At 46.2% G+C, this 25,217-nt stretch overlaps 1 protein-coding gene across 2 annotated transcripts; it reads left to right on the top strand.

Annotated features, from left to right (window-relative positions):
* Window positions 1–307: 307 nt before the first annotated feature.
* Window positions 308–24,952, top strand: COPS7B (COP9 signalosome subunit 7B). 2 transcript variants are annotated; one of them, XM_039234585.1, is made up of 7 exons: window positions 308–487; window positions 7,750–7,927; window positions 11,578–11,653; window positions 12,964–13,052; window positions 14,821–15,023; window positions 17,253–17,358; window positions 23,556–24,952. In XM_039234585.1, the coding sequence occupies exons 2-7, from the start codon at window positions 7,766–7,768 to the stop codon at window positions 23,712–23,714; spliced, it is 795 nt and encodes a 264-aa protein (XP_039090516.1). In that variant the 5' UTR covers window positions 308–487; window positions 7,750–7,765; the 3' UTR covers window positions 23,715–24,952. The 2 variants fall into 2 exon arrangements, with proteins under 2 accessions (XP_039090516.1, XP_039090517.1); XM_039234586.1 differs by lacking the exon at window positions 308–487 and adding an exon at window positions 5,491–5,593.
* The last annotated feature ends 265 nt before the right edge of the window (window positions 24,953–25,217 follow it).

Below are 25,217 nucleotides of genomic sequence, written 5' to 3'. Positions count from 1 at the left end.
CAACGAGCGTCGGTGGGAAGGGCCCTCCCCGGGAAGTCCCGTAGGACAAATTGTTTCTTAGGTCTTGTTGCCTAGAGTTTGCCCCAGCGGAGGGTTGGGGTCAAATCTGCAGAGGCTCGAGGAGCCCGCTCCTGCCGCTAGGCACACTAAGGTTCTGGGATGACTGCGGGTTGCACTGGGCGATGCGAAAGAGACTACATTTCCCAGCATTCCAGGAGAGTGCTCCGGAGACCACAGATCCCAGCACGCAACAAAGAGGCCCAGGGACTACAAATCCCAGCATCCCTTGCACCCCGTTCCTCTGTAACTTAGACTCCAGTGTGCCGCGCAGTGTGCGCAAATTCATAAACCGTACCTCCGCTTTGGGTGTTTCTGAATTCGGAGACTTCACACTAGGCGGGAAGACCCCCTTAACTCTCAGAAGATGACAGCCCACAGAGAGGTAACATCTGTTTACATGGAACTCAGAAATCTCCTGCAAATCATGGTAAGGCTGCAAACAACAAACAAAACCACTGATTAAACCATGGAAGATAATGTAACAAAATGACTCCTTCAAATTGTGCTTGTTTGCTGGTCTGGGGCGCTTTTTACTTGTTTTGCAGGGGTTTCTGGTGTGCTCCTGCGTTGGACTGGGAGAGATATCGATTGTATACTCAGAACATCCATACCGGAAGGAATATTAAGATAATTTGCCAGTCCAACCCCTGTTGTTTTCCATATGAGGAAACTGAGGCCCAGAGAGGCGCAGAGATTGCCCACTGGCTACAGCAAGTTGGGATAGAGTTAGAATTCGGCCCTAAGTCTCCTGATCCGCAGTCTGGGCTGTTTATTTACACCACACTAAGGTGGGGATATTTTTAGCAGCATGGGTATGTGATGATTATTCAACTTGGTGAAGTTTCCCATCCAGGTTGAAATACCCAGAGGTTAGGTAAGCATTCATTTGGTGGATTTCCTGCAAGTGAAGGAGTGTGATGTTTATCTTCCAGTCTAGGAAGGACTTGTTTTGATTTGCTCTTTGTTTGTTGCTCAAGGTGACATTTAGTGTGATTTCAGGAACTAGGTAAAATTGTACTGTAAGCTAAGGTTTCCTTAGAGATCTCCTATCTCTTTTCCTAGGCCTTCCTTCCTCTTCCTGTCCCCCTTTCACCCACCCAATTTTTCCTTCCACGTAATTCAACAAAGAGCCTTTTCAGGTTTCCGGTGAAGGGTGAAAGGCATTGTCACTGCCACAAGGGAGATAACTATCTGGTTGGAAAAAAAGGAGACTCTGCTGAGATTTAAGATGGGCTTCAATAAATGTCATAAGGGAAAGGTCATCGGAATGCCACAGAGGTTCTGATGGAAAGATTAATTCCGGCTGGCAAAACTTGATGGAGGAGATGGCATTTGAATTTGAAGGATGGGTGGGTTTTTTTTTTTTTCACTAAAAAACTTTATCTTAAAACATTTTTTGTTAATGAGGCATGGCATATGCAGGAAGGGCAGTTTTTGCATACATATGCGCCTGTGTCCCCGTCCCCCAACCCAAGATTTCTAGCACCCTTGTACCCCTTCCCAATCAGCACTGCATCCACCCACCCCAAAAGCCACTCTTCTGACTTCTATTACCACAAATTAGTTTTGTCTTGAATTTCATTTAAATGTAATCATTTAGTGTATACAGTAAGTGGCATTTTCATTCATCAGTTATTTTTGGAGATTCATCCATGTTATATGTAACAGAAGCCCCCCTTTTTTTTTTTTTAAAATTACTGGCTAGTATTCCATTGTATGTATGTAGCAGTATTTATATGTTCTGATGGGTATTTAGGTTGTCAGTTATCAGTTTTTGGCTTTTATTAACAAAGCTGCAATGCGCATTCTTCTAGGTTTCTTTTTGTAGATTGCACTCATTTTCTAGGAGAGGAGTAGCTGGCTTGTACAGTGTGCATATGATCAGCAACATTAGATATTGCCAGTTTTCTGAAGTGTTTGCGTCATTTTGCCTTCACCGGCAATGTAAAAAAAACTCTAGCTGACTTTTATCCTTGTCAAAACAGGGTCTTATCAGTCTTTCTAATTTTAGTTATTTTGGCTAATTGTGGTTATCTTCTTTTTTTTCACTTTTTTTTTCTTTCATAGTTTATTGTCAGGTTGGTTTCCATATAACACCCAGTGCTCATCCAACAAGTGCCCTCCTCCATGTAAATGTGGTATTTTACAGTTTCTTCTTACATGGTCTTTGGTATCGAACACCTTTTCACGTGCTTTTTGACTATTTGAGTGTCCTCTTTTGTGAAGTGCTTGTTCAAGTCTTTTGCCCTCTCTTTAATTTGGGCTTTTTGTCTTCTTAATGATTTGTAGTTCTTTATAAAGTTTGGGTATGGAGTTCTTTGATAAAGGCTTTGCAAATATCTTTTCCAAATCTGTGGCTTGCTTTTTTGGTCTTGCACTGGCGTCTTTTGATAAACAGAAATTCTTAATGTAGTGCAATAGTTCAGTGTCTTCTTTTATGATTAGTGCCTTTTTGCATTGAATTTAAGAAATCTTTGCCTACAGGGTTGATAGGATTTTTTAAAATGTTTATTTATTTATTTAGAGAGAGAGCGTGAGCAAGCTAGAGTGTGTGAGCTGGGGAGGGGCAGAGAGAAAAGAAAGAGAGAGAATCCCAGGTAGGCTTCACGCTGTCAGCACAGAGCCCGATGCAGGGCTCGGTCCCACAACGGTGACATCATGACCTGAACCGAAATCAAGAGTCGGATGCCTAACTGACGGAGCCGCCCAGGTGCTCCAGGTTGGTAGGATTTAAACAGGCAAATATGAGGGAAGAGCGTTGCAAAAAAGGAGAGAGAGCTGGGACACCTGGGCATGCTGGCAGTGCAGAGCCTGCTTGGGATTCTCTCCCTTCCTCTCTCTCTGCCCCACCCCCCAATAAGTAAATAAAACTTAAAAAAAAAAGAAGAAGAAGAAGAAGAGGAGAGAGCAAGTTTGAACACAGACCCTGGTGTCAGAGAGGAAAGGTACATCTCTCATGTTGGATGTGGGAAGGCCTGGAGTTCAGGCTGTGAGAAGGGGGCGAGACAAAGCTGGAAATGTGGAAATGTTGAGGGAAGCATACTGAGAAGGGCTTTCGCTGCAGCCTTGAAGTCTGGACATGATTCTGGAGGAAGTGGAGCCCTGCCAGAATATTTATGAACTCAAACAGAACTTAGCTGTCTTCCTTCCACCACCTCCAATACAGCTCTGGCCTCCCCAGCCAGAGTCCTGGGTGATACCCTCCTCCCCATGCCTGCGTTCGGCTGGTCACTACGTCCGATAGATTCTGTGGTCTAAATGTCTCCCAACAATGTCCCTTCTTTTTCATGCCCAACTGCCACTGCCTTTGTTCAAGATCTCACAATCTTTCTCTAGACTGTATCCCCTCAAGAGTTTTCCTGGCCTCTAGCTCTTCGTGTATCCAATCCATTCCTATAGCAGCTAGTGTGATCATTCTAAAGTGGCAATCAGTCATGCTTCTCCACAGGTTAAAAATCCTAAATAGCTCCCCAAGACCCTTAAGGTAAAATAAAAACTCCTTTACATGGCTTACCCTTTTTGTGATTTTCTTGTCCATTTTTCCATGTTCAACCCAAGCCTCATTTCCTCTAGAACTGTGCCTTAAATCACCTCTCCCCACCTTATCTGTATCACTAGGGTGTCTATGGCCACTGTCTGTCATAGCCACACAGGTCTGTCTCGCTCAGGGTCTGTGGGCTCTCCCAAGTAGGAACTTTGCTGTATTAAGGTTTTTGAAGGGTATAGTGCCTTGCATATGGTTTATAAGACCCTGATGACCTGACTCCAGGTTGGTAGCCCTCATTTTTCACCCCAGAACCTTGGATTCCAGACACTCCAGGTTTCTTTTCTGCATTAGTATATGCTACACAGAGCAAACCTCTGTGACTGTGGTCTGGTGCTTTTTTGCCTTTATTTATTTATTTATTTATTTGCCTGGAAGATGCCTCTTTTCTCTTCCCCAACACACTCATAACACATTGAAACTTTTTTTTTTTATAAATTTTTTAAAAATGTTTTATTTATTCCTAGGAGAGAGAGAGACACAGCGTGAGCAGGGGAGGGTCAGAGAGAGAGGGAGTCACAGACTGAAACAGGCTCCAGGCTCTGAGCTGGCAGTCAGCACAGAGCCGGACGCGGGGCTTGAACCCACGAACGGTGAGATCATGACAAACCGTAAGATCATGACCTAAGCGAAAGTCGGACGCTTAACCGACTAAGCCACCCAGGCGCCCCAACACATTGAAACTTTCTTAAGTAGGTTTCATGCCCAACATGGGGCTTTGACTCACCACCAGAGATTGAGAATCACATACTCTACCAACTGAGCCAGCCAGGTGCCCTACATTGAAGCCGTATGAGGGCAAGAAGCTTGTCTTCTCTTTATATAAATCTTCTAGAACACGGAAATTAGAACATCTTTTGAATAAATCAGTGAGTTGCTGCTAGACTCCTTTGCATCTGTCTGATTGCTGCACTCTAATTCACCAAAGGCAAACAGGGCTCTTCAAGCCCCGAAAGTCTGTGGTATATACTTTAAAGGAACCAGCTTAAGTGTTCAGCTGCCTAGCATTCCTAGCCATCTGCCAGGAGAGTTGCTAAGTACCAAATGCAAGGGCCACCTCTGTCATTTTGCTCACAGAACCATTGTTGGCTCAACCCATCTCTTGCTTATTTTTTTTTAAATTGTTTTATTTATTTCTAGGAGAGAGAGAGAGAGAGAGAGAGACAGCGTGAGCAGGGGAGGGTCAGAGAGAGAGGGAGTCACAGACTGAAACAGGCTCCAGGCTCTGAGCTGGCAGTCAGCACAGAGCCCGATGTGGGGCTCGAACCCACGAACCGCGAGATCATGACCTAAGCGAAAGTCGGACGCTTAACCGACTAAGCCACCCAGGCGCCCCAATCTCTTGTTTATTTTAAAACGTATTCTCAACAGAGGTCACGGATATGGTCATTGGGTTCCAAAGCAGCCTTTGCCACTTACTGGCTGTTGGATTTTTAAGCTTTGTTAACTCATCTGAAAAATCGGAATACTGCTACAAGCCATAGTTTTTATAATTCAACAAGACAATGTACACGCCTGGCACATGGGAAAACGGACAATAATCGGTAGTTGTTATTAGACTTAATGTGTCTTTGTACCCCCGGGTGGATAGCCGCAGTCGCCGTAGGGAGCTCCTGAGGGGTAGCTCGGTCAAAGAGGTGAATTTCGGGACCGGGATGGTGATGGCGACGGTTTGGGCCCCAGCACCCCCCTAGACTGCGCACCTCTCCGCGGGCTCCTCTCCCCCCTGCTTCCTGGGCTACGACCCGCCTCTGACCGTCTCGCCCAGGCCCAGGCCGCTCGGGGTCTGCGGCTGCCTACGCCGCGGGGGGAACCTAGTGTGGGCGGAACTCGAGTGCAGCTGCGGGAGGCTTCCGGGGGAGCCGCAAGGGCAACGGGTCGGCGGAGGCAGAAAAGCGTCGGACGCCGGACCGATCATGGACGCTTGACAACCTGCGGACAGGCGCCGGGAGGCCGAGCCAGCGACCGAGAGACGGAGAGGTGGCGAGGGTAGGTAGGGGCTGGCGAGAGGGCGGGGCCCGGCGCGCCAGGCTTGTCCCCGCCGCGTGGCTTCGCCCGGGCCCCCGGGGAAGCCCGCGGCCACGCCGCGCCGGCCCCGCCCCGGGGAGCGCGCCCCGCGGCCCCTCTCTCCGCACCCGCGGCCCTGCCTGGAGCACGCCGCCCGCCTGGACGTCCGCCCCAGCCTGCGACCCTCCGTGCCGAACCCGCGGCTGCTCTCGCTTCCCCACCCCCCACAGGCTGCCTCTTTGCCCCTCTGCTGCCCATCAAAATAGCGCCCCCCCACGACGCGAATTCACCTCCCCTGTGTCCCTAGCCTCCTCCTCCGGCCCTCCCACTTCACCAGAAAAGCGACTGCGCCTTCTCAACCTCTTTGCGCCTACAGGCTTTGCGCCTTAGGCCGGAATTTTTTTGAAGGACCGAAGTTTCTGCCTTTTACTCCACTCCCTCTCCACCCCAGGCCTTTCCATTCAGCCTTCACACGTGTCCGCGTGGACGGGAGGGTTTCGTTCCTTCTCTCCTAACCATCCCCTCTCTCCCGCCTTCTCCCGCCCTACCCGATCCCTCTCCTCTTTCCCCTTTTCTCTTAAGCAACTTTTATTCCCTTAGCACTTGACTTTTTCTGTTTCCGACAAGGCATTCTTATGTAACCCTAAGTGAGGCGACATACTTGTTTCCCTCCTTCTCTGAAAGGGCTGTTGCTCTCCATGCCTGCCTCCGAAGGAAAGCTTAGTGTCTCTTGCACCAAACAGTTCTTGGAATTGTTCCCTTCCTTTTGTCTTAGTACCCCCAAAATGTGTCATTCTTGGAGGGGTAGTCTTTTCTGATGCAGGACTCCCGCAGTGGAGATCCGCAGTGTGTGCTCCCATACAGTCAGCATATAGTTGGATTGTGAAGTTGAGGGACTGGCCTCTCTGATGTCTTCAGGATGGCAATACAGTATCTTCATTGCTTCCCCAAATCTTTTTATTGTTTTCTTGAGATTTTGTACAAATTCTGAAATCACGGGGCGCCTGGGTGGCTTAGTCGGTTAAGCGTCCGACTTTCGCTTAGGTCATGATCTCACGGTTGGTGGGTTCGAGCCCCGCGTCGGGCTCTGTGCTGACTGACAACTCAGAGCCTGAAGCCTGTTTCAGAGTCTGACTGCCTCCCTCTCTGACCCTCCCCTGCTCACGCTGTCTCTCTCTCTCTCTCTCTCTCTCTTTCCTAGAAATAAATTTAAAAAACATTAAAAAATTTTTGAAAAAAAATTCTGAAATCACGTTTGGTAAAATCATATAGCAATGGGAGGTCAAATAGAGGGATTTTCCTCATGGACTTAAACAGCATGTATTTTCTGAGTTTGGATGTCGTGTTGCTTATCTTTCAATATGATTTCCTCTCTTTTGCTATGCTTAAATGACTTTTTTGGTTTAATGAGAGGTCTTGTCTACTTTTTGTGGCTTTCCTTATCTGTATCTGGCGGTAGGTGGGATTCCAGTGATATACGCTGGAAGCTGTAACTGATTGCTTTTGCTTGCATCTGCCGCCTGTATGGGTGAAATTCTCTTTCTTAACTAGAGTCTGTCAGTGAGGTGAATATAAAACAGCTCCTGAGAAACTCCTGTGTGTTTCTTTGGGTCTGGTCAGTTTTGAGGGCTTAGAAGGTGCTGCTTGCTGTTGGGAGAGGGCCAGATGGGGATGAAGTGGCTTTTCCTAAGTGTGTTTCAAACCCTGGAGCAAGGGCAAAATCCCGTTAACTCTAGGTGGAACCCTGCCCATCTCACAAAGTGGTCATAGCATCTGGACTCGAGCTGTTTTACTTTTTGAATATTTATTTATTTATTTATTTTTGAGGGAGAGAGGGAGAGAGGGAGAGAGAGACATAGATGCAAATGGGAGAGGAGCAGAGAGAGAGGGAGACAGAGTCTGAAGCAGGCTCTAGGCTCATACTTGTTAGCACAGAGCCTGACGTGGGGCTAGAACCTACAAATCATGAGATCATGACCTGAGCTGAAGTCAGACACTCAACCGACTGAGCCCACCAGGTGCCCCTCTTCTTGAATACTATAAAATTAAAGTATTGCTGATGTCTGATCTGGCATTAAATAAGCATAGACTTTGCAACGGAGAAGGAAGAATGACTGAAACACTTTTCTTTTGGACAGATCTCAAGGCCAGAGAATGGCAGGTGAACAGAAGCCGTCAAGTAACCTCCTAGAACAGTTTATTTTACTAGCCAAAGGTACCAGTGGCTCAGCCCTCACTGCTCTCATAAGCCAAGTCTTGGAGGCTCCTGGAGTGTATGTCTTTGGAGAACTGCTGGAGCTGGCCAACGTGCAAGAGGTAAGAGCACTTTCCAAACAGTTTCTCTGTCTTCTTTGTTCTAAACCTTCCTGTGATTCTCCAGGTTTCCAAGGAATTTCAGGGCTGAAGCTTTGTGGACCTGTGAGGTGCACTGTTGAGGGAGGGATGGGAATTTGGGGGATGGGGAAGAAAGGAGAGCAAGGATGATGTCTGGGGCTCCTTCTGGTCAATATTTTCATCTCAGCGTGGGGTAAAATTAGATTGGGTTCCTAATAATTTGAAAGATACAGGAAAAATCCAATTGAACCTGATAAATAAGAAAAGTAGAGTATAAGCACTGGCTGATGTTAATAGAGGTTGTTTCAGGCATTTGTAGGGATCAAAAAACCTCTAGTGTAAATATAGACAAGAAAGACTGGTCAGGTACATACATTGGAGAAAGTGGTTGCTATTGAATGAGCTGGCCATGAAGGAGGAATGTGTTGTAGAAGGAATACATTGTCCTGTTGAAAAGGGCAATGTTATGCTAAGTGGATATGTTAAAAAAAAAAAAATGACATGAAAAAGCTGGGAAGTACTCCTTTTTTCTCTGTTTACTTCTTTTTTGATTGTTGTCTTTAGAACTTTGGGTATCTAATTTTGGTTGTTGTGAAATGAGAAGGTTGGTGAAGAATGACCAGGTAGAACAAAGAGATGTGAAGCAACCTATACTTTTCAATCTCTACTTCTCACTTTGGATACTTTTACATTTATTGGCTGATAACTTTTGTATCGATTAATTGATTGAAAAATCTGGTGACATCTTCATTACTTTGGGGGTTGTGCTCAGAAGCTCTTGGATGGGGCGTGAGCTTGCTCTTCACCATCACAGCTTCCCTCTGGCTGTTTAGGACAGCGCTGGCTCTGCAGATGGCTCCTGGCTCTGTGGATGGCCACCAAGCACAGATCTGTGTGGTGCTTGTTCTTGTGGATTGTGTGCACTGTGCTGTTGAGGGTGGCCTGGGCATTCTTGTCGATGGTGGTCCACGGATAGGAGGTGGTTGGCTCTTGCTGGCTGGTTCTTCACTTCATGACCACTAGGACACCTTTGCTGGCAGTTGCTGGCTCGGTGGTGAATCAGCCCCTCGTAGGAGAGGTGTGGCCTTCAGGCTGTGGGACTCCCTGCTGCACATCTACTTATTCCTCTTGATTAGGAAACTGGAGCAGTTCCTCATGACCATCCGTTGCTGATGGATGGACCTGGCATCATCTTGTCTCCCTGTGACAGCTGGAGACCAAAAGAGCCGCTTTTATTTTTAATTGTGAATTTTTATTTAATGTCAGCCTTGCTTGCTGGGCTGTAAGCTCAGTAAGCATAGGGTCTTGTGCTTCTCATTGTTTCCTTAGTACTTAATAGGTAGCTCGACACACAGTTGGCTTATAGTAAAAAAAAATTTTTTTTAATGTTTTATTTATTTCTAGGAGAGAGAGAGAGAGACAGCGTGAGCAGGGGAGGGTCAGAGAGAGAGGGAGTCACAGACTGAAACAGGCTCCAGGCTCTGAGCTGGCAGTCAGCACAGAGCCCGACGCGGGGCCCGAACCCACGAACCGCGAGATCATGACCTAAGCGAAAGTCGGACGCTTAACCGACTAAGCCACCCAGGCGCCCCATGGCTTATAGTCAAATTTTAATTTACTAGTGATGTAAAAGGAATCCTGTGAAGAAAATCTTTTAAAATGGTTTGTTTTGGGGTGCCTGGGTGGCTCAGTTGGTCAAGCATCTGACTTTGGCCTATGTCATGATCTTGCCGTTCCCAGTTCGAGCCCTGCGTCAGGCTCTGTGCTATCAGCAAAGAGCTGATTACCAAATCCCCAGCCAGTGTGGAACCTACGGTGACACTTCATTATCACCAAAGACTGTAGTTTACATTAGGGTTCACCCATGATTTGTATACATTCTGTGGATTTGGATAAATGTGTAATGATGTGTGTCCACTGTTACAGTGTCATGGAGTAATTTCTCTGCCCTAAAGTTTCCTCTTTTCTACCTATTCATCCCTCCCTCCTCTCTTAATCCCTGGCAACCATTGATCTTTCTACTATTTTCATAGTGACTTTTCCAGAACGTCATATAGTTGAAATCATATAGTATGCAGCTGTTTCAGATTGACTTCTTTTACTTAGTGGTACACATTTAAATTTCTGTGTCTTTTTATGACTTGATAGCTCATCATTTTTTCAACAGAAGAGATGACAAAGGGTTAATATGCTTCTTTAGGTTCATGAAAAACCTAAATGAATATGTCAGGTGGTTGTTTCAGAACTTTGGAAGATTGGCTAAGAGGAGATGGATGGAAATTAAAACGAGGAAGACATTGATTTAGGCCAGTGGGAGAAGTTTTGGAGTATCTACAGAAAATAGTATTTTAGGGTTAGTTTTGTAATTGTCTGAAAAGTAGGGGCGAGGTTTGATGATCTCTTTCTCCTCTGATTCAGGACCTCAAGAGGTTCTTGATAACCTGAGAAGGTAGACTAGCTTATTAGGATGCCAGGGTTCTCATGGGGCTGCTGAGCAAATTACCTCTATCTCCCCACGGTTTGTTTTTTCCCATATGTGAGCTGGAGCACTAGTTTTCAGTGGTCTGAAGTTATGGATGTAGTTCTTGGAACCTCTTTTTTTTTTTTTAAATGGTTTAGGGGCACCTGGGTGGCTCAGCTGGTTAGGCAACCGACTCTTGATTTCAGCTCAGGTCATGATCTCATGGTTTGTGGGATCAAGCCCCACTTCCGGCTCTGTGCTGACAGCATGGAACCTGCTTGGGATTCTCTCTCTTCCTGTCTCTCTGCTTCCCTGCTTGCACTTTCTCTCTCAAAATAGACTAAAAAAATAAAAAGAGTTTAAATTAAGTAGTATTACCATCAGTGTCCACAGAATACCCCTTGGGTACTAGTGTACAGAGTTTGGTATATTGGAAGAGTAACGGGTACACATTTGTGAGTAAAAGAAACATCCAGTTAAGTTAACCAACAACAGAGCAGGGCAGTTCCAGACAGAACAATATCTCCGCTACTTCTCCAGTAGCTCTTTGTCATCTTAGTGAGGACTAGGTAATTTGGGGGAACATTTTTATTTGAGGCTGCCTGATATTGTGGCTTCCTGTCCCACTGGGGCTCTTCTGTCACACTTGATGCTGTGCTGACCTCTCCTAGCGCTCCTTCTCTCGTGGTTCTGAACCTCGGAACCTACCCTACACTTCATTCAGGTTGGACTGATGCTCATGTTGTACCTGCTAATACGTGTGTAGACAAGGCTGCTCCACTCTGTTTTAGTGGCAAGGAAATTCTGAGAAGACCTGCACTGCTTCCAGTACTAACTGCTGTGTGTGTGTGTGTGTGTGTGTGTGTGTGTGAGAGAGAGAGAGAGAGAGAGAGACAGAGACAGAGAGAGACAGAGATAGAGACAGAGACAGACAGAGGCAGAAGCAGTTTCTTGGGCATGCCGTGCGGAGTGTAAATCATGTATTGCTGAGAGAGAAGAATTAAATTTAAAATTAAACTTTATTTTTTTCCAAAGAATCAGAGTTGGAAGGGACCTCAGGGATCATCTAGTGAAACAGTCAACTGAGGCACACGATCATCACCCTTTGCTTGAGCTCTGCAGTGACTGGTAGCCACCTTGGTCTGTGAACTATTTTTTTTTTCTTCCTCAGCTTGCTGAAGGAGCTAATGCTGCTTATTTGCAGTTGCTGAACCTGTTTGCCTATGGCACATACCCAGATTACATAGGTGAGTTGGTTAAGATCCTCCAAACACTTTTCTTACTTATGTCTCTCTATTTGGTCTCCAGGGAATTTGAGGGGCTGAAGCTTTGTGAGGTGCACTGTTGAGGAGGAATGGGAATTTTTGGGGGTGAGAGGGAAAGACAGCAAGGATGAAGTCTTGGGTTCCTTCTAGTCAGTATTTTCATCTCAACTTGGGTAAAATGAGATTGAGTTACTAATAATTTGAAAGATGGGGAAAAATCCAATTGAACATGCACTCCTGGGCTAGATGTTTCAGAATTTAGAATTTGGGGGACTCCGAAGAGGTAATATGATGCATATACCTTTTTATATTAACACGCTTCAAGATTAGTGAAAACACATTCAGTTTTGCAGCTAAACAAATGGATATTTACAACAAGTGCTATTAAAAGCCTGTGTCAGTTCAGGTCAGGAATTGCCACGAGATAAATTTTCAGCACCATGATCGAGAAAAAAAATTAGTTTGGATTCACCATTTTGGGCTCCAGGATTATGGATAAGGAATTCAAGGCATTCGGGATCTACCTTGCGAGGTCATTGTGAAGACTAACTGCATGTGTGTGGACACACGGCCTGTAGCTGCTGCCTTTGCTGCCATTGTCATTACTGAAATTTTGCCCAGTCTTCAAAGCTCATCTGAAACTCCATCTTTGTTTTCCTTTCTGTACCTCCTCAATGTGATTGCACTCACTTCCTCTCTCCCTTTCCCTATTTCTTTCCTTTTCTCCCCTGCCTCCTTCCTCTCCCTTTCTGCCTCTGCCCCTCTTCCTCACTCTGTGGCTCTCTTCTGATAGTTTGTATCTTTCTTCTAGTAGTTCTGTCTTGCACTTATAGCTGTTGAAATATCCGATTGTAAGACTGAGGACAAGCCCAAGACCATTGAGTTGCACAAGTCTGGTGGTTCTTATCCCTGGGGTTGTGCAGTGCAGCAGCCCTGACAAAGCGCATCTTATTTATCCTTGACTTCTCTGAGTCACTTAGGACAGTGCACTGCACATAAGAGATTCCCAGTGAAGACACGTTGAGCTTGGTTGAATGTCACAAAGGGCACAGATAATATTAGGTTAAGATGATTGTCCTGTCATTTTGTGCCTTTATGCCTGGCTTTTCAGGAGCACACAGTCTTCCAGAGAAGACAGGAGGTGCTCGTGGGACATTTGCCTCATGCATAAGTGCAGAGTCATGACAGTGAATCAACAGTAGATTTGATGTGGGGGGGTCGGTGAGCTTCTTCTGTAAGGAAATTCTAATTTATTTTGTGTCTTGATTTTTGTGGTGGGTGGGACTGAGCAGCCAACAAGGAGAGCCTGCCGGAATTGAGCACTGCTCAGCAGAACAAGCTGAAGCACCTTACCATCGTGAGCTTGGCGTCGAGAATGAAGGTAACAGTCCGGAACCCCTTCCTGTCTCGCTCCTCCTCACCCTTAGGCAGGTGTTGCACTGGCCTCAGTGTGGGAGCTGCCAGTTGTGCACAGTAGTCGTGTCATAGATGTATAAAACTTGCTTGGCAAAGGACAAAAGTAGAAAAGACAACAATTAAAATAGTGTAGACAACTACTCACCATTTTATTCAGGAAAAGTATGCCCAGGAGACATTGTGAATCAGCGGGTCTCAGTTCTGGCATGCCGTGGTGACTCGCTCCTCGTGAGCATTTTGCTGTACTAAAGGGAAACTCTTGTTTAAAGATCTGCAGTTTTTGAAACAGCAGGACATCTCGAGGCAGGCTAACCACTTCATCCATTGCCCAGTGCACAGCGGAGTGTGCCAGTGCTGGAGGAAAGGCTGGCTTTGTTGGACTTAACGAGAGTAGGTTTTTAATATGTTGCCTTCTTCTGGGGATTGTCAAGGTTAATTATACTAAGCTGAATTTTTGCCTCATATGCTATCTTTAGACCCTAACCTCCTGTAAGATAACCACTCCATCATCTCTCTGAGGTCTCTGCGCCACTTGATTTAAAAGAGGCCTTGCAACCAGCTTCTCATAGCCATTAACAAAGACCAGATTCGGTTAATTTGTAGTTGATTTTTGGCTCTCTGTTCTATCCCGGCATAACTGTCAAAGTTTTTGTGGGGCTTTGGCATCAGAAGAGATTTGCCCTTTACATTTCCCTTCTGCGATTGAGCTTGAGAGACATAGATTTGTTCTTGCGTTGCCGTTTCAGTTGCTGAGATCATTTTCCCTGGTCTGATCACAAATTTCTGATTCTCAGCCTGGCATTTCAGGTGGGATGCCTGTTTTGTTAGGAAATGAGGACCTGATCTTTTTTTTTTTTTTTTTGTCCTGATCATAGACTTACCAAGTATAGCAAATTCTAGGAGTAACTTCTTTTCCTATTTCTGCAATGTGTCCATTCTAAACTCATCTGTGCCTTTAGTTATTAAAAATCTCCCTAGCAATGTTTGGTGTTACTTTCTTGTTTGTATACCTCTTCCTCCTGTTTTTGCAGATTTCATTGCTGTATTAATACTAGTAGTGATGTGTCCACAAAACTGGATATTTAGATATACAGTTGTCTTTGAGAAATGCAAAATATTGGTATACCCCAATAAGGGCCTGTTCTTGGGGAATCAACATTGGTTGCAAGAGGCTGAGAAAACAGGTGCAGTACCTGCTGGCCACCTGTAGGTGGATATGTTAGCCTGCAAATGTGTTTTGCTTGTGCTCTCCTGGGCAGGCAGCCAGTTCTCCTTTCTAGTGTCTGAAATTATTTGGAGTTTTGTGATGATCTGGCATTTTAGGTCAAGTCTGCAAGTTTCCAGAAGGTGGCACAGCGGCACACACTGAGTATTTCCCTTTCTTGTCTCAGACACTTTCTAAGAGTGCTCGACAAATAAAAGCTAAAGTCTGGGTGAAGTCCAGCAGGTAGAAAATCTAGGAGTCTCGGACATTTTCTGAGAGTGCTTGACAAATGAAAGCTAAAGTCTGGGTGAAGTTCAGCGGGTAGAGAATTTAGGAGAATGCTTTTGTAGAGGCTCTGGGTCTTGTTTGGATCCTATAGGTCCCATAGCGCATTTATCCTTGTCTTATTGCCATAGATGTTAATAATTACCACCAGACTGCATTTCCCAAAGCCTTGAGGCAGGTGTACACCTGCATTATCTTTAGTGCTTGTCAGCAGTTTTTAAATATCACATGGCTTTATCTACAGTGTATCCCCTATTCCGTGCTGCTGAAGGACCTGGAGATGCGGAATCTCCGGGAACTGGAAGACCTCATCATTGAGGCTGTCTATACTGACATCATCCAAGGCAAGCTGGACCAGAGAAACCAGCTGCTGGAAGTGGATTTTTGCATTGGCCGTGACATCCGAAAGAAGGATATCAATAATATTGTCAAGACCTTGCATGAATGGTGAGACCGAAAGGAGGGGTGTGCCGTTTGTGCCTCTGCCTGGGGAAATGTCTCCCACTATCAGCTGGGGCTGCCTGGGAGCTGGAGCCTTGGGACAGTAAGCCAGGGCGTGGGGCTGCACTTGCAACTAAAGCTGTATGGCAGCAGGAATCACTGCAGGCCTCCCAGGACCTTGGTTGGCCTGGTGCAGGGGAGACTGGGGAATAGTAGGCTTGGCAGGTGGAGCCTCTGAAACCTGCTTGTGTGATGTGGATCCAGTGCTTTGTAAACTCAGCCTCTGATCAGATTCCCTGGATAAGAGAACCCACGTTCAGCATCAGTAACCTTTGGCTAGCGTTGGTGAAATATCGTGAGGGATAATGAAGACAAGGAATGGGTTTTTCTAAGTTGGAACACAAGACATACGCACAGACTATTTGGTAACAATATTCTGGTGTATAAAAAGTGGGACATTTGCATGTTCTATATTTTATTTTGTTTTTGCATATTCTCTATGTTAATGGGATTTGATGTTTGCAATAGCTTTGCATGTTCTTTAAGGATTTGTTCTGGAGTTACTGAAATAAATGATTTGGAGCTTATGAAGCCACATGGGCCTAGTTGGAGAAGAGATTCTGGCTGAGTTTTGAAGGAAGGCAGGGTTAGGGCATAGTTGAGGGTCAGGACAGCATGTCCCCAGGCAGGCACGTTGTGTTGGCAATCATGAAGCAGAGCAGTGAGACTTGTGCAGGGGTAGGGAAATTGTCTTCTTTTTAAAAGAAATTTTTTTTAATGTTTATTTTTGAGAGAGAGAGAGGGAGACAGAGCACAAGCTGGGGAGAGGCAGAGAGAAAGGTAGACACAGAATCCGAAGCAGGCTCAAGGCTCTGTGCTGTCAAGCATAGCCTGACGTGGGGCTCGAACTCATGAACCATGAGATTGTGACCTGAGCTGAAGTCGGATGCTTAACCAGCTGAGCCACCCAGACGTCCCTGAAATTGTCTTCTTTAAAACAGACTGAAACTTTCCAGTCATGAATGGCTCCGCTTTGACTCCCTCCCACCCTATGTTCAAAGCCCCCCCACATTTCCCCCATTGGCCTACTGTTGGACCCCAGGGTATGTGCTGGCCACATCTTACCCCAGGTTCTGTCCCAAGTATGGCCCCAGACATCTTCTTGACACAGGCTGGAACTTTGAAAATACTGTAAAAGTGTTCAATCAGAATACATAGGGAAATGGGGCGCCTGGGTGGCTTAGTCGGTTAAGCGTCCGACTTTCGCTTAGGTCATGATCTCGCGGTTCGTGGGTTCGAGCCCCGCGTCGGGCTCTGTGCTGACTGCCAGCTCAGAGCCTGGAGCCTATTTCAGAGTCTGTCTCCCTCTCTCTCTGACCCTCCCCTGCTCACGCTCTTTCTCTCTCTCTCCTAGAAATTAAAAAAAAAAAAAAAAAATGGGGAAAAAAACTTAGAAAACGCCCCTTGTGTGGAAGCGCCCTGGTGTGCACTCCAGGCCTCCAGTCCTCCTGGCGGTGGCTCTTACTCCATCTTTGAGATGTTCTCACATCCATAGTCTGGCTTCACTGGTTTTTCCCCTAGAGGTGCCATCCTAACCCCATCCCAAGATGTTTACTAGTCCAGATTCTTAAAGCTTATGTTAAAGCACTGGAGTTAGATTTGGAACAAAATTGTTAGGTAGAACAGTACCCTAAATATGGCGGAATGTTTGCAGCTATTGACTTTTAGGTAGAGGGTAAATGGTTATTCACTGTACTATTCTTCCAACTTTTTTTTTAGGTTTCAACATTTTCAAAATAAAAAGTAGGGAAATGAAATAAGAAGGGGGTGGCAATTAGGAAGTAACAAGCTTCTGAGAAAAGGGGGAAGCTTTAAAGTAGGCTGCTTCTAGAAAATCATTGTTTCCTTTCAGAAAAGCGGTGAATCCGTACCACCCGTAAGGTCTGTCCCAGTCCCTTTGTGGGCACATCCTGTAGACCTTTCCCATGGGAGGTGAAGGCTGAAATTCAGGCTGTGTCCTAGGATTCTAGGAAACCGTCCCACATCCTCCATGTCTGTCCAGGTGCCCTGTGTTTTATATTCAGAACCACTGGTCTTGGAAGGAGTGAAGGGCAAGAGCCTTCCTTGGCAGAAGGGTGTTAAAAGAAGTCCCCAAAGGGGTCAGCGATGGAGATTTTGGAGGCTGTCGGAGAGTTCCCAGACCTTGTGGTTCAGGGCCCATTATCTCCTTTGTAGGTGTGATGGCTGCGAAGCGGTTCTGCTAGGCATCGAGCAGCAAGTTCTGAGAGCCAACCAGTACAAGGAGAACCACAGCCGAACTCAGCAGCAGGTAGAGGCCGAGGTAAGGAAGAGAACATTTGCTCCCTGCTTCAGGGTCTCCCTGTTTGCTCCTTCAGCTTGCAATTCTTGGTGCAGGCAGGCGCTTGGCTAGCGGGGTAGAGAGGCGCATGACATGGTCCCTGCGTTTGACACTTTCCTTCTCCTTTCTGATTCCTGGTCACCAGAGAGTGAGCAGGCTTGGAGAGTGGAGAATGTTGTCCTCTCACAGCACACCTGCGTTTGCAGCTGTGAAGTAGAAGAGTCGAACTCGGGATGGGTCTTCAAGATGGGTGAGAGGGTAGTGGTTAGCGGGTGGGGTGGAGGAGGGGTGCAGTGGGGCAGGGGTGTGCAGGGCGTCAAGGCCCTGCCTCTGCTCTGCTTCTTAAAGCTGTGTGATAGGCTCTCAGTGTCCACTTTGTTCTTTAAACTATACATGTGATAACCTTGTAACATGCTTGATAGATTTCATATTGAAAAAGGAAGAAAGGGAAAACATTTGGCAGATGAAAAGCAAGTGAAGGTAAAAGTGTGTGATTGTGTTTTTAGTGACACCTGGTTGTTGCAGACATTTTTAGCCTCTAGAAAGACATAGGTTCTAGCCTTCTGATTAATGGGGGTTTGTGTACCTGTGGCCTGGACACCTCTAGGGTGACCTCAGAATTTGGAGCCCGTAAAGATAAAAATTTTAGTGTTGGAAGTTATTTTCTAGTGTGATGGAGCTTGAAGTGTTAATCATATTTAATGGGTTTTATAAATCAGGTGTCCAAGAGTATGGCAGAATGGGACCCACAGTTATCCTTAAGAAACATAAATATATAGATGTGCCTTTCTTTCTTTTTAAAAGGTTTTTTTTTAGTATTCATTTAATTTTGAGAGAGACAGGGCATGAGCGGAGAAGGGACAGAGATAGAGGGAGACAGAGAATCTGAAGTAGGATCCAGGCTCTGAGTTGTCAGCACAGAGCCAGATGCAGGGCTTGAACTCATAGGCTGTGAGATCATGACCTGAGTCGAAGTGGGACCCTTAACCAACTGAGCCACCCAGGTGCCTCTCTCTCTCTCTCTTTTTTTTTTTTTTAAAGTTTACTTATTTTGAGAGAGAAAGCATGAGTAGGTGAGGGGCAGAAAAAGAAGGAGAGAGAGAGAATCCCAAGCAGGTTCTGTACTGTCAGTGCAGAGCCTGATGCAGGGCTTGAACCGACAAACTATGAGATCATGAACCTGAGTCAAAGTCGAATGCTTAACTGACTGAGTCACCCAGATGCCCCTTGATGTGCCTTTCAAAGAGTGACTTGTGGAATTTGAAGTTTCCCTTAGTCTATTATATGTATTCCTTGAAAATAAAACATGTCTTACTTGTCTTTGTAAGACCATCTCTTTGTCACATGCCTAACCCGTACGTAGTAGGTGCGGAAATGTTTGTTGTACTGCACATTTCTGGTACAGCCTGTGTGTTGGACTGCTGAACTAGACTTTTAACGAATTGGAACAAATTTATTTTGGATACACACACACCCCTCCGTACATGTCTGTACATACCTACCAAGTCTGTGAATGTTCAGTGCATTGTTTGGTTTTTAACCCTACTTTTAGCCAAAGAAGTATAAACTACATTTGATTTAGCACTAGCCAACAGCAAATAAATTAGAACAGAAAGTCTACTGCTTCTCTAAGAAGCTGTGTAATTCCCCTCTTGAATATGGTGGCCTCTTCTCTGAGCTGGGAATGATATCTCAGCAAAGTAGGAGGGGCTGTGCACGCTTTCCTAGCCTTCATTCTTCCTGGTAAATCAGACCCTGGAAGCAAATGAGGTTTGGAGGTGAAACGTGCCCCCCTGATGTGGGGTGGCCTGTGTGAAGCAGACCAGATGCCACCTGGTTGGTAGCTTGGGAAGAGGCTGGTCACTGCTGGCTGCCCCGTTGTGCCCAGACCATTGCTGACAGGATGGTAGGTGTTGGGCTCAGAGTGTGGTCACTGGTAAAAATGAATGATAATAACTTTAGAATTTTGAATGGTTCAAGTTTACTTTTGTGACAAATGGCATCTGATGAAAGAAAGCACTGACTAATGTTGAGGCATGACCGATACTTGAGAACAGTGGGGGCTCTTTAAATTATGGTTATTAAAACAAAACCAAAAAAAAAAAAAAAAAAAGGGCACCTGGGTGGCTAAGTCAGTGACTCGTCTGGCTTTTGATTTTGGCTCAGGGTATGATCTCAGGGTTTGCAAAGATGGAGCCCACATCAGGCTGTGCACTGGCAGCGAGCCTGCTTGGATTCTCTCTCTTTCTTTCTCTCTCTGTCTCCCCTTTCTCCCAGTCGTTTTCTCTTTCTCTCAAATAAATAAACATTAAAAAAAAAAAAAGAGCTTGTGCACATGGATTTGTTGGAAAACCACAGCTGTGGTTACCCTTGCTGGCAGAGCCTGATGCTGCCACCAGGTGGCGGCAATAATTTAAATTTTGAGAGAAATTTGAAAAAATACCAAGGCTATCTCCACCACCAATTAAAACAGACTGATTACTTAACAGTCTTTTAGAAAACCTGGAACAGACCAGTATGAGGAGAGAAGGAACATGGTCAAAACCCAGAGCCTTGTCAGTTTTCCCTTTAATAAATGCATAATCTGGTTACCAAGTGTAGGATGCTGATCTTTCCCCAGCTTAAGGCGCATGGAAGGCTAGCTGTTTTTTTTTTTTTTTATTTTGAGTGAGACAGTGCAAGCATATGCGAGAGTGAGCAGGGGAGGGGCAGAGAGAGGGGGAGAGAGAATCCCAAGCGGACTCCATCCTGATAGGGCTCAGTCCCAGAAACCATGAGATCATGACCTGAGCCAAAATCAAGAGTAGGACACTTAACCAACTGAGCCACCCAGGCATCCCAGTTTGTTGACTAGAAAAGAAGACAAATCTACTAAGAATGAAGGTGTAATTCTGTCATATTCTGCTGGTATATATGCTTCTGTTACCTTTAACCCAACTTTTTAAGCCATTTTCTCAACTAAGTTGATCACTTTTTTTTTTTAATGTTTGTCCATTTTTGAGAGACAGAGCATGAGCAGGGAAGGGGCAGAGAGAGAGGGAGACAAAATCCAAAACAGTCTCCAGGCTCCAAGCCACCAGCACAGAGCCCAACATGGGGTTTGAACCCATGAACTGAATCCCGAGATCATGACCCGAGCCAAAGCCGGATACTCAACTGACTGAGCTACCCAGGCGCCCCATAACTAAGTTGATCTTTTATTTTAAATTAGGTTACTTGTTCTCAGAGAGAAAAACTTGATGTTTTTTTCCCCCAAATCTTACAGCAGCACCTTTTTTTCTGGTGAATATTAACTTTGAGAGCCATCCCTATTAATAAAGTCAGTCCCATCATAAACTGCTTAGGAATCTTCTCTCTTTTCAGCCTTTCACAGAAGTGATGCATATTAGTTACAATTCCAGCATACCTGGGGGATACAGAACAGTAACATTGTGAGCTATTTCCTTATCTCCGAGCAAACACTCTGGAGGGGAGGTGATGATTAGTTAAAGCCTCACAAAATAACTTCTCATTTATATTTGATTTCGGAATGTATCTTTCTTTACATTTGAATGTGCTCATGTCTGACATTCTGTGGAATATCTGTGGTATATATCTCTTGCTACATTCACAAAACAGGCTATGTTCCAGGCATGTAGGTGATAAACCATAATTAGGCAAAGTAAGCTGCTTTCCATTCTGTAGAGAATCCCAGGGGTTAAGTTAGTCTGGAGCTTGACTTTGGTGGCTACCAGGGTACAGGGTGCCCCTACTCCCTCCTGGAGGGTCATTCTCACCACCTCCCTGCTCTCCTCTTCTTTGACCTTCCCAGCTCTGACTTTGCCTCATCTTGTCCACCTTTGCCCCACAGCCAAAAGTTTTCCTCCCCCAGGAGGCTCTTCTTGCTCTATTTGCTTGAATATTTAAGGTCTGTGATGGAGTTAGGCTGCAGTCTTGCTAGCGGGTGCAGTCCCATGTGAAAGTTCCTGAGGCTCATGGTTTGAAGGGCTTGACAAACTCTAGGTCATCTGGGGTCATGATATGCGATGGCCTGCAAGCTAGCTATTCAAAGAAAATTAGAAGGGGCCAGAGACGTTTAGGCCAAAGAAGACAAGTCCTTGGGGATAGTTGTCATATTTGAAGACTCTGTGAAAGAGGAAGTAGACTTGTCCTGATTATTCCATGCGGCCAAAACAGGTTTAGCTGGTGGGCCTACCTTGGCAGCCAAAATACGCCTTGAAGTAAAACAAACAAAACCTAAATTATCTCTTTCATAAAGATGGTAAGCCAGCCATTTGCTTCAGATTCTTCTCTACTGTTTCCCCAGGTAACTCTCCTGAACTAGAGACCCCAAAGCAGGCAGCGAGCCCCTGGGAGGTGGGGTGCCTGGGGTTCGAGATGGCGTGTCATAGACTGACTGGACCCAAGATGAAGCCACACTTGACTTAGGCTGCCCTCTGTCTTCACTGTCCCAGCCCACAGTCCTCTGTTCACCCTCCTTTCAGAAAGGTTATAATGTTGATTGGGGTGACATGAGTTTAGGGCATGGCTGTTCTCCATTGCAACACAACAACAAAATCCAAAGTAAACCGTGAGCGTTAATCTTGTCAGGGCTTATTCTGCACACGATAGACCTCCAAGACCCTGGCGTTGGCCTCAGTCACGGTGTGGTTTCATCTCTGTGCAGGAACTGCCTCTTACCCACGCTCCTGATAGTCTCACTACTGAGGACTTGTGACCCCGACAACTCCCTTCTTTATAGAAAACCAGGCCTGCTTCCCAGAGAACATGGGGGCCGTCAAACTGGGGAAGCACCTCTACTTTCTCTTCTTCCTTCCAATGCTTTTCCTCCCCTTTTTCTTCCTCTCATGTGCCTGAAGGGCAAAAGCATAAAAGGTCTTGAAGAATGGGTGGTGGGGAATGTGTATATAAACAGGCCCAGGAGGACACAGTTGGCACGGGTACAAGGTGGTACAATCTGTCTCCACGAGATAACGATAGGTGTTAAAATGTAAAATGTGCCAACCCTTTGATCTGGGAAGCTCACTTCTAGGAATATGCCCTCCAGAGCTGGACACAAAAGTACGAACAGGTAAACATAGAAGACTGTTCATAGCAACGCTGTACCTACGTGAAAAGCAAATTGGGAACTAATTTAAAAATTGTAGAACGTTAGAGGGGCTCCTGGGTGGCTCAGTCGGTTCCGCGTCCGACTTTGGCTCAGGTCACGATCTCGCTGTTTGTGAGGTCAAGCCCCACGTCAGGCTCTGCTGACAGCTCGGAGCCTGGAGCCTGCTTGGGATTCTGTGTCTCCCTCTCTCTCTGCTCCTCCCCCCACTCGCACTCTGTCTCTCCCTCAAAAATAAATACGTATTAAAAAAATTTTTTTTCAAAATCGTAGAATGTTCTTAATAACAGTACACAAAGGATACGTATTCCAAAGTGGAAAATGATCAGAAGTTGCTTAAATATTTTTGAGCCCTCCTTTGTTAAGTGAAGAAAGGTATGCTGAAATCCGGTGTCATCATGTTTGCCAGGCCTTTTGTTATGTTTTCATCATTTGTCACTTGGTTGGCTGAATTTTATCCATCCTCTAGTTGTTTATTCAAGAAGCCTCATGGAGCTGTATTCCCAAAGTTCCTGTGAAAGTATTTTTAGTTTCCTCCATGAACAGGGATGAGCTGACTGTTGCATTCTTAGGACCTCTGTTTTGTTTCTAAGGCCGTTTTAACCTGGTGTGTTGTCCCTCTTTGTCAAATGGCCCACTTCCACTGGCTTCTTCTCTCTCTCTCTCTCTTTTCTTTAAAGTTTATTTTACTTTGAGAGAGAGAATGAGCAGGGGGAAGGGCAGAAAGAGAGGAGAGAGAGAATCCCATGCAGGCTCCATGCTGTTAGCATGATCATGACCGAAGCCAAAATCAAGAATCGAACGCTTAACTCACTGAGCCACCCAGGCGCCCCTATTCCCTCTTTTCAACCAGGAAAGCCTTAATTTCATTTTTTGCTTGACTCATTTCCACGTATCTTTTGTGAGTAGCCCCTGCTTGTTTCTCCTCATCTGGATTTCTGAAGGTAATGTCCAATTTTCTTGCAGAGGATTCTGGTTTCTTCCCTGGGTGGCCCCCAGTACAGGGAGAACAGGTTTCAGTGAGTTTCTGGCGCCCGCGGGCTGAGCACACTAATCCTGTGTGTCCCTCTAGGTTACCAACATTAAGAAGACGCTCAAAGCCACCGCCTCCTCCTCGGCTCAGGAAATGGAGCAACAGTTGGCTGAACGGGAGTGTCCCCCTCACGCCGAGCAGAGGCAGCCCACCAAGAAGATGTCCAAAGTGAAAGGTCTGGTCTCCAGCCGCCACTAGGGTTGGCTGGGGCAGCTGGCACTCACCAGGCCTGGGTCGGGTGGGGAGGGGACACCAAGGGCCTATTTCCTCCCCTCTCTACCTTCAGTGAGTTCCAGACCTGCCCGTCCCCTCACCAGCGCCTCCCACCCTGTTGGTACTGTTCCAGAAGAACCGTTAATCCTTCCCTCACCCCCTCTCTCCTCCCCCAGTTCCTTCAGACTCAGGGGCTCCACTGATGCCATCCCACCAGGGTCAGACACTGCCCAGCTTCCCTCCAGGAGGTTCTCGTCTCTGTGTAAGGGCTTGTCTCCCTCCCAGTTTTTCTTTTGCTCCATGTCATTTTGTCAGGCTGGTCACGAGCTGGGAGGCAGCTTTAGCGGCCCGCAGGGATGACTGCGAAGGCGGCCCCTCTCCGTGAGGACGGGGGTGTGCCTTCTCCAGCCCCGGGGCCACGGTTCCCACACTGGTGCAGGTGATCTCTGGCCAGGTCCCAAATGCTCTGTTTCCCTCTCCTGCCTTATCCCTTGTTGGCAGCTCCGATCAGGCCACGGAGGGATGCGATGCTGGGCCATGTTTACTAAACCTGCGGGTTTTCAGCCTCTTAAGCCCAGCTCCAACCTCTCATTCGTTGGGAGCACTAACCTCTGGAATCTGAGCACCAGTGGAGGGTGCAGTGGGTCTGCTGGGTGGCAGAAGTTTCTTCCGGGTTGGTGTCCTCTGCTGGCCGCGCTGCCTGCTGCCCCTGACCACTCAGACTGCCGCCCAGGACTGTCTGCAGACACGTGCTCCCCCGAGATCCGTAGTCCCTCCCAGCTGTGTCCGTGCTGGGATGGCGGTGCCGAGGCCCCTCTGTCTGGGGAAGGACCTGCTGCTGCTTCTGTCTCTCTCTCTCCACCCCTCCTTGGCTGGTGACCCAGAGCCCTCTGATGACGGCATTCTCCTGGCAAGAGAAAAGGACTTGACTGGCCTTTCTGAACTTGACTGTTTCAGGTTATATTTTAATTTTTTTTTTTTTTTGTACAGGTTCTGATTCTAATACATTTCAACATGCTTTTTTTCCCCTTGTGTCAATATTTGTTATAGACTAATCGCCGGAGATTTTTCACCTGGTTGGAGGGTGGCGTGCGTGTATGTGTGCGTGTGTTGTTGTTGTTGTTGTTGTTGTTAAAGGGGAGGTGGAGGTCCTGGACTGACTTATTCAAGTTCATTGAGAGTAAAAGCACATTTTAGAACAAAAAATAAAGGTGTAGATTTAATGTATGTGACTGTGGAGTGTGGGGTTGTGTGGCCGGTGGATCTTGAGGGTCTGGGGTTAGGGTGGTTCAGGGAAAATGTGATGCTATGTCAGTGCTGAGGTTAAAAAATGGGTTTCTGCCTTCTCCAAACTATCCAGCAGGTGTTGTCTGTTGGATTGAATGTCAGCAAAGTATTCTTGTTTCCCTTTTCAGCTGGTCTGTGTGCCCATATAATCCTGTGCCCAACTGGAGAGTTTAATTCCTAAAGTATGTTCCCAAAACCCCT

The sequence above is a fragment of the Hyaena hyaena genome, unplaced genomic scaffold (assembly GCF_003009895.1).
Source record: "Hyaena hyaena isolate Hyena2069 unplaced genomic scaffold, ASM300989v1 scaffold_86, whole genome shotgun sequence".
Taxonomy (NCBI): Eukaryota; Metazoa; Chordata; class Mammalia; order Carnivora; family Hyaenidae; genus Hyaena; species Hyaena hyaena.
This window is presented reverse-complemented; position numbering and strand designations above follow the sequence as displayed.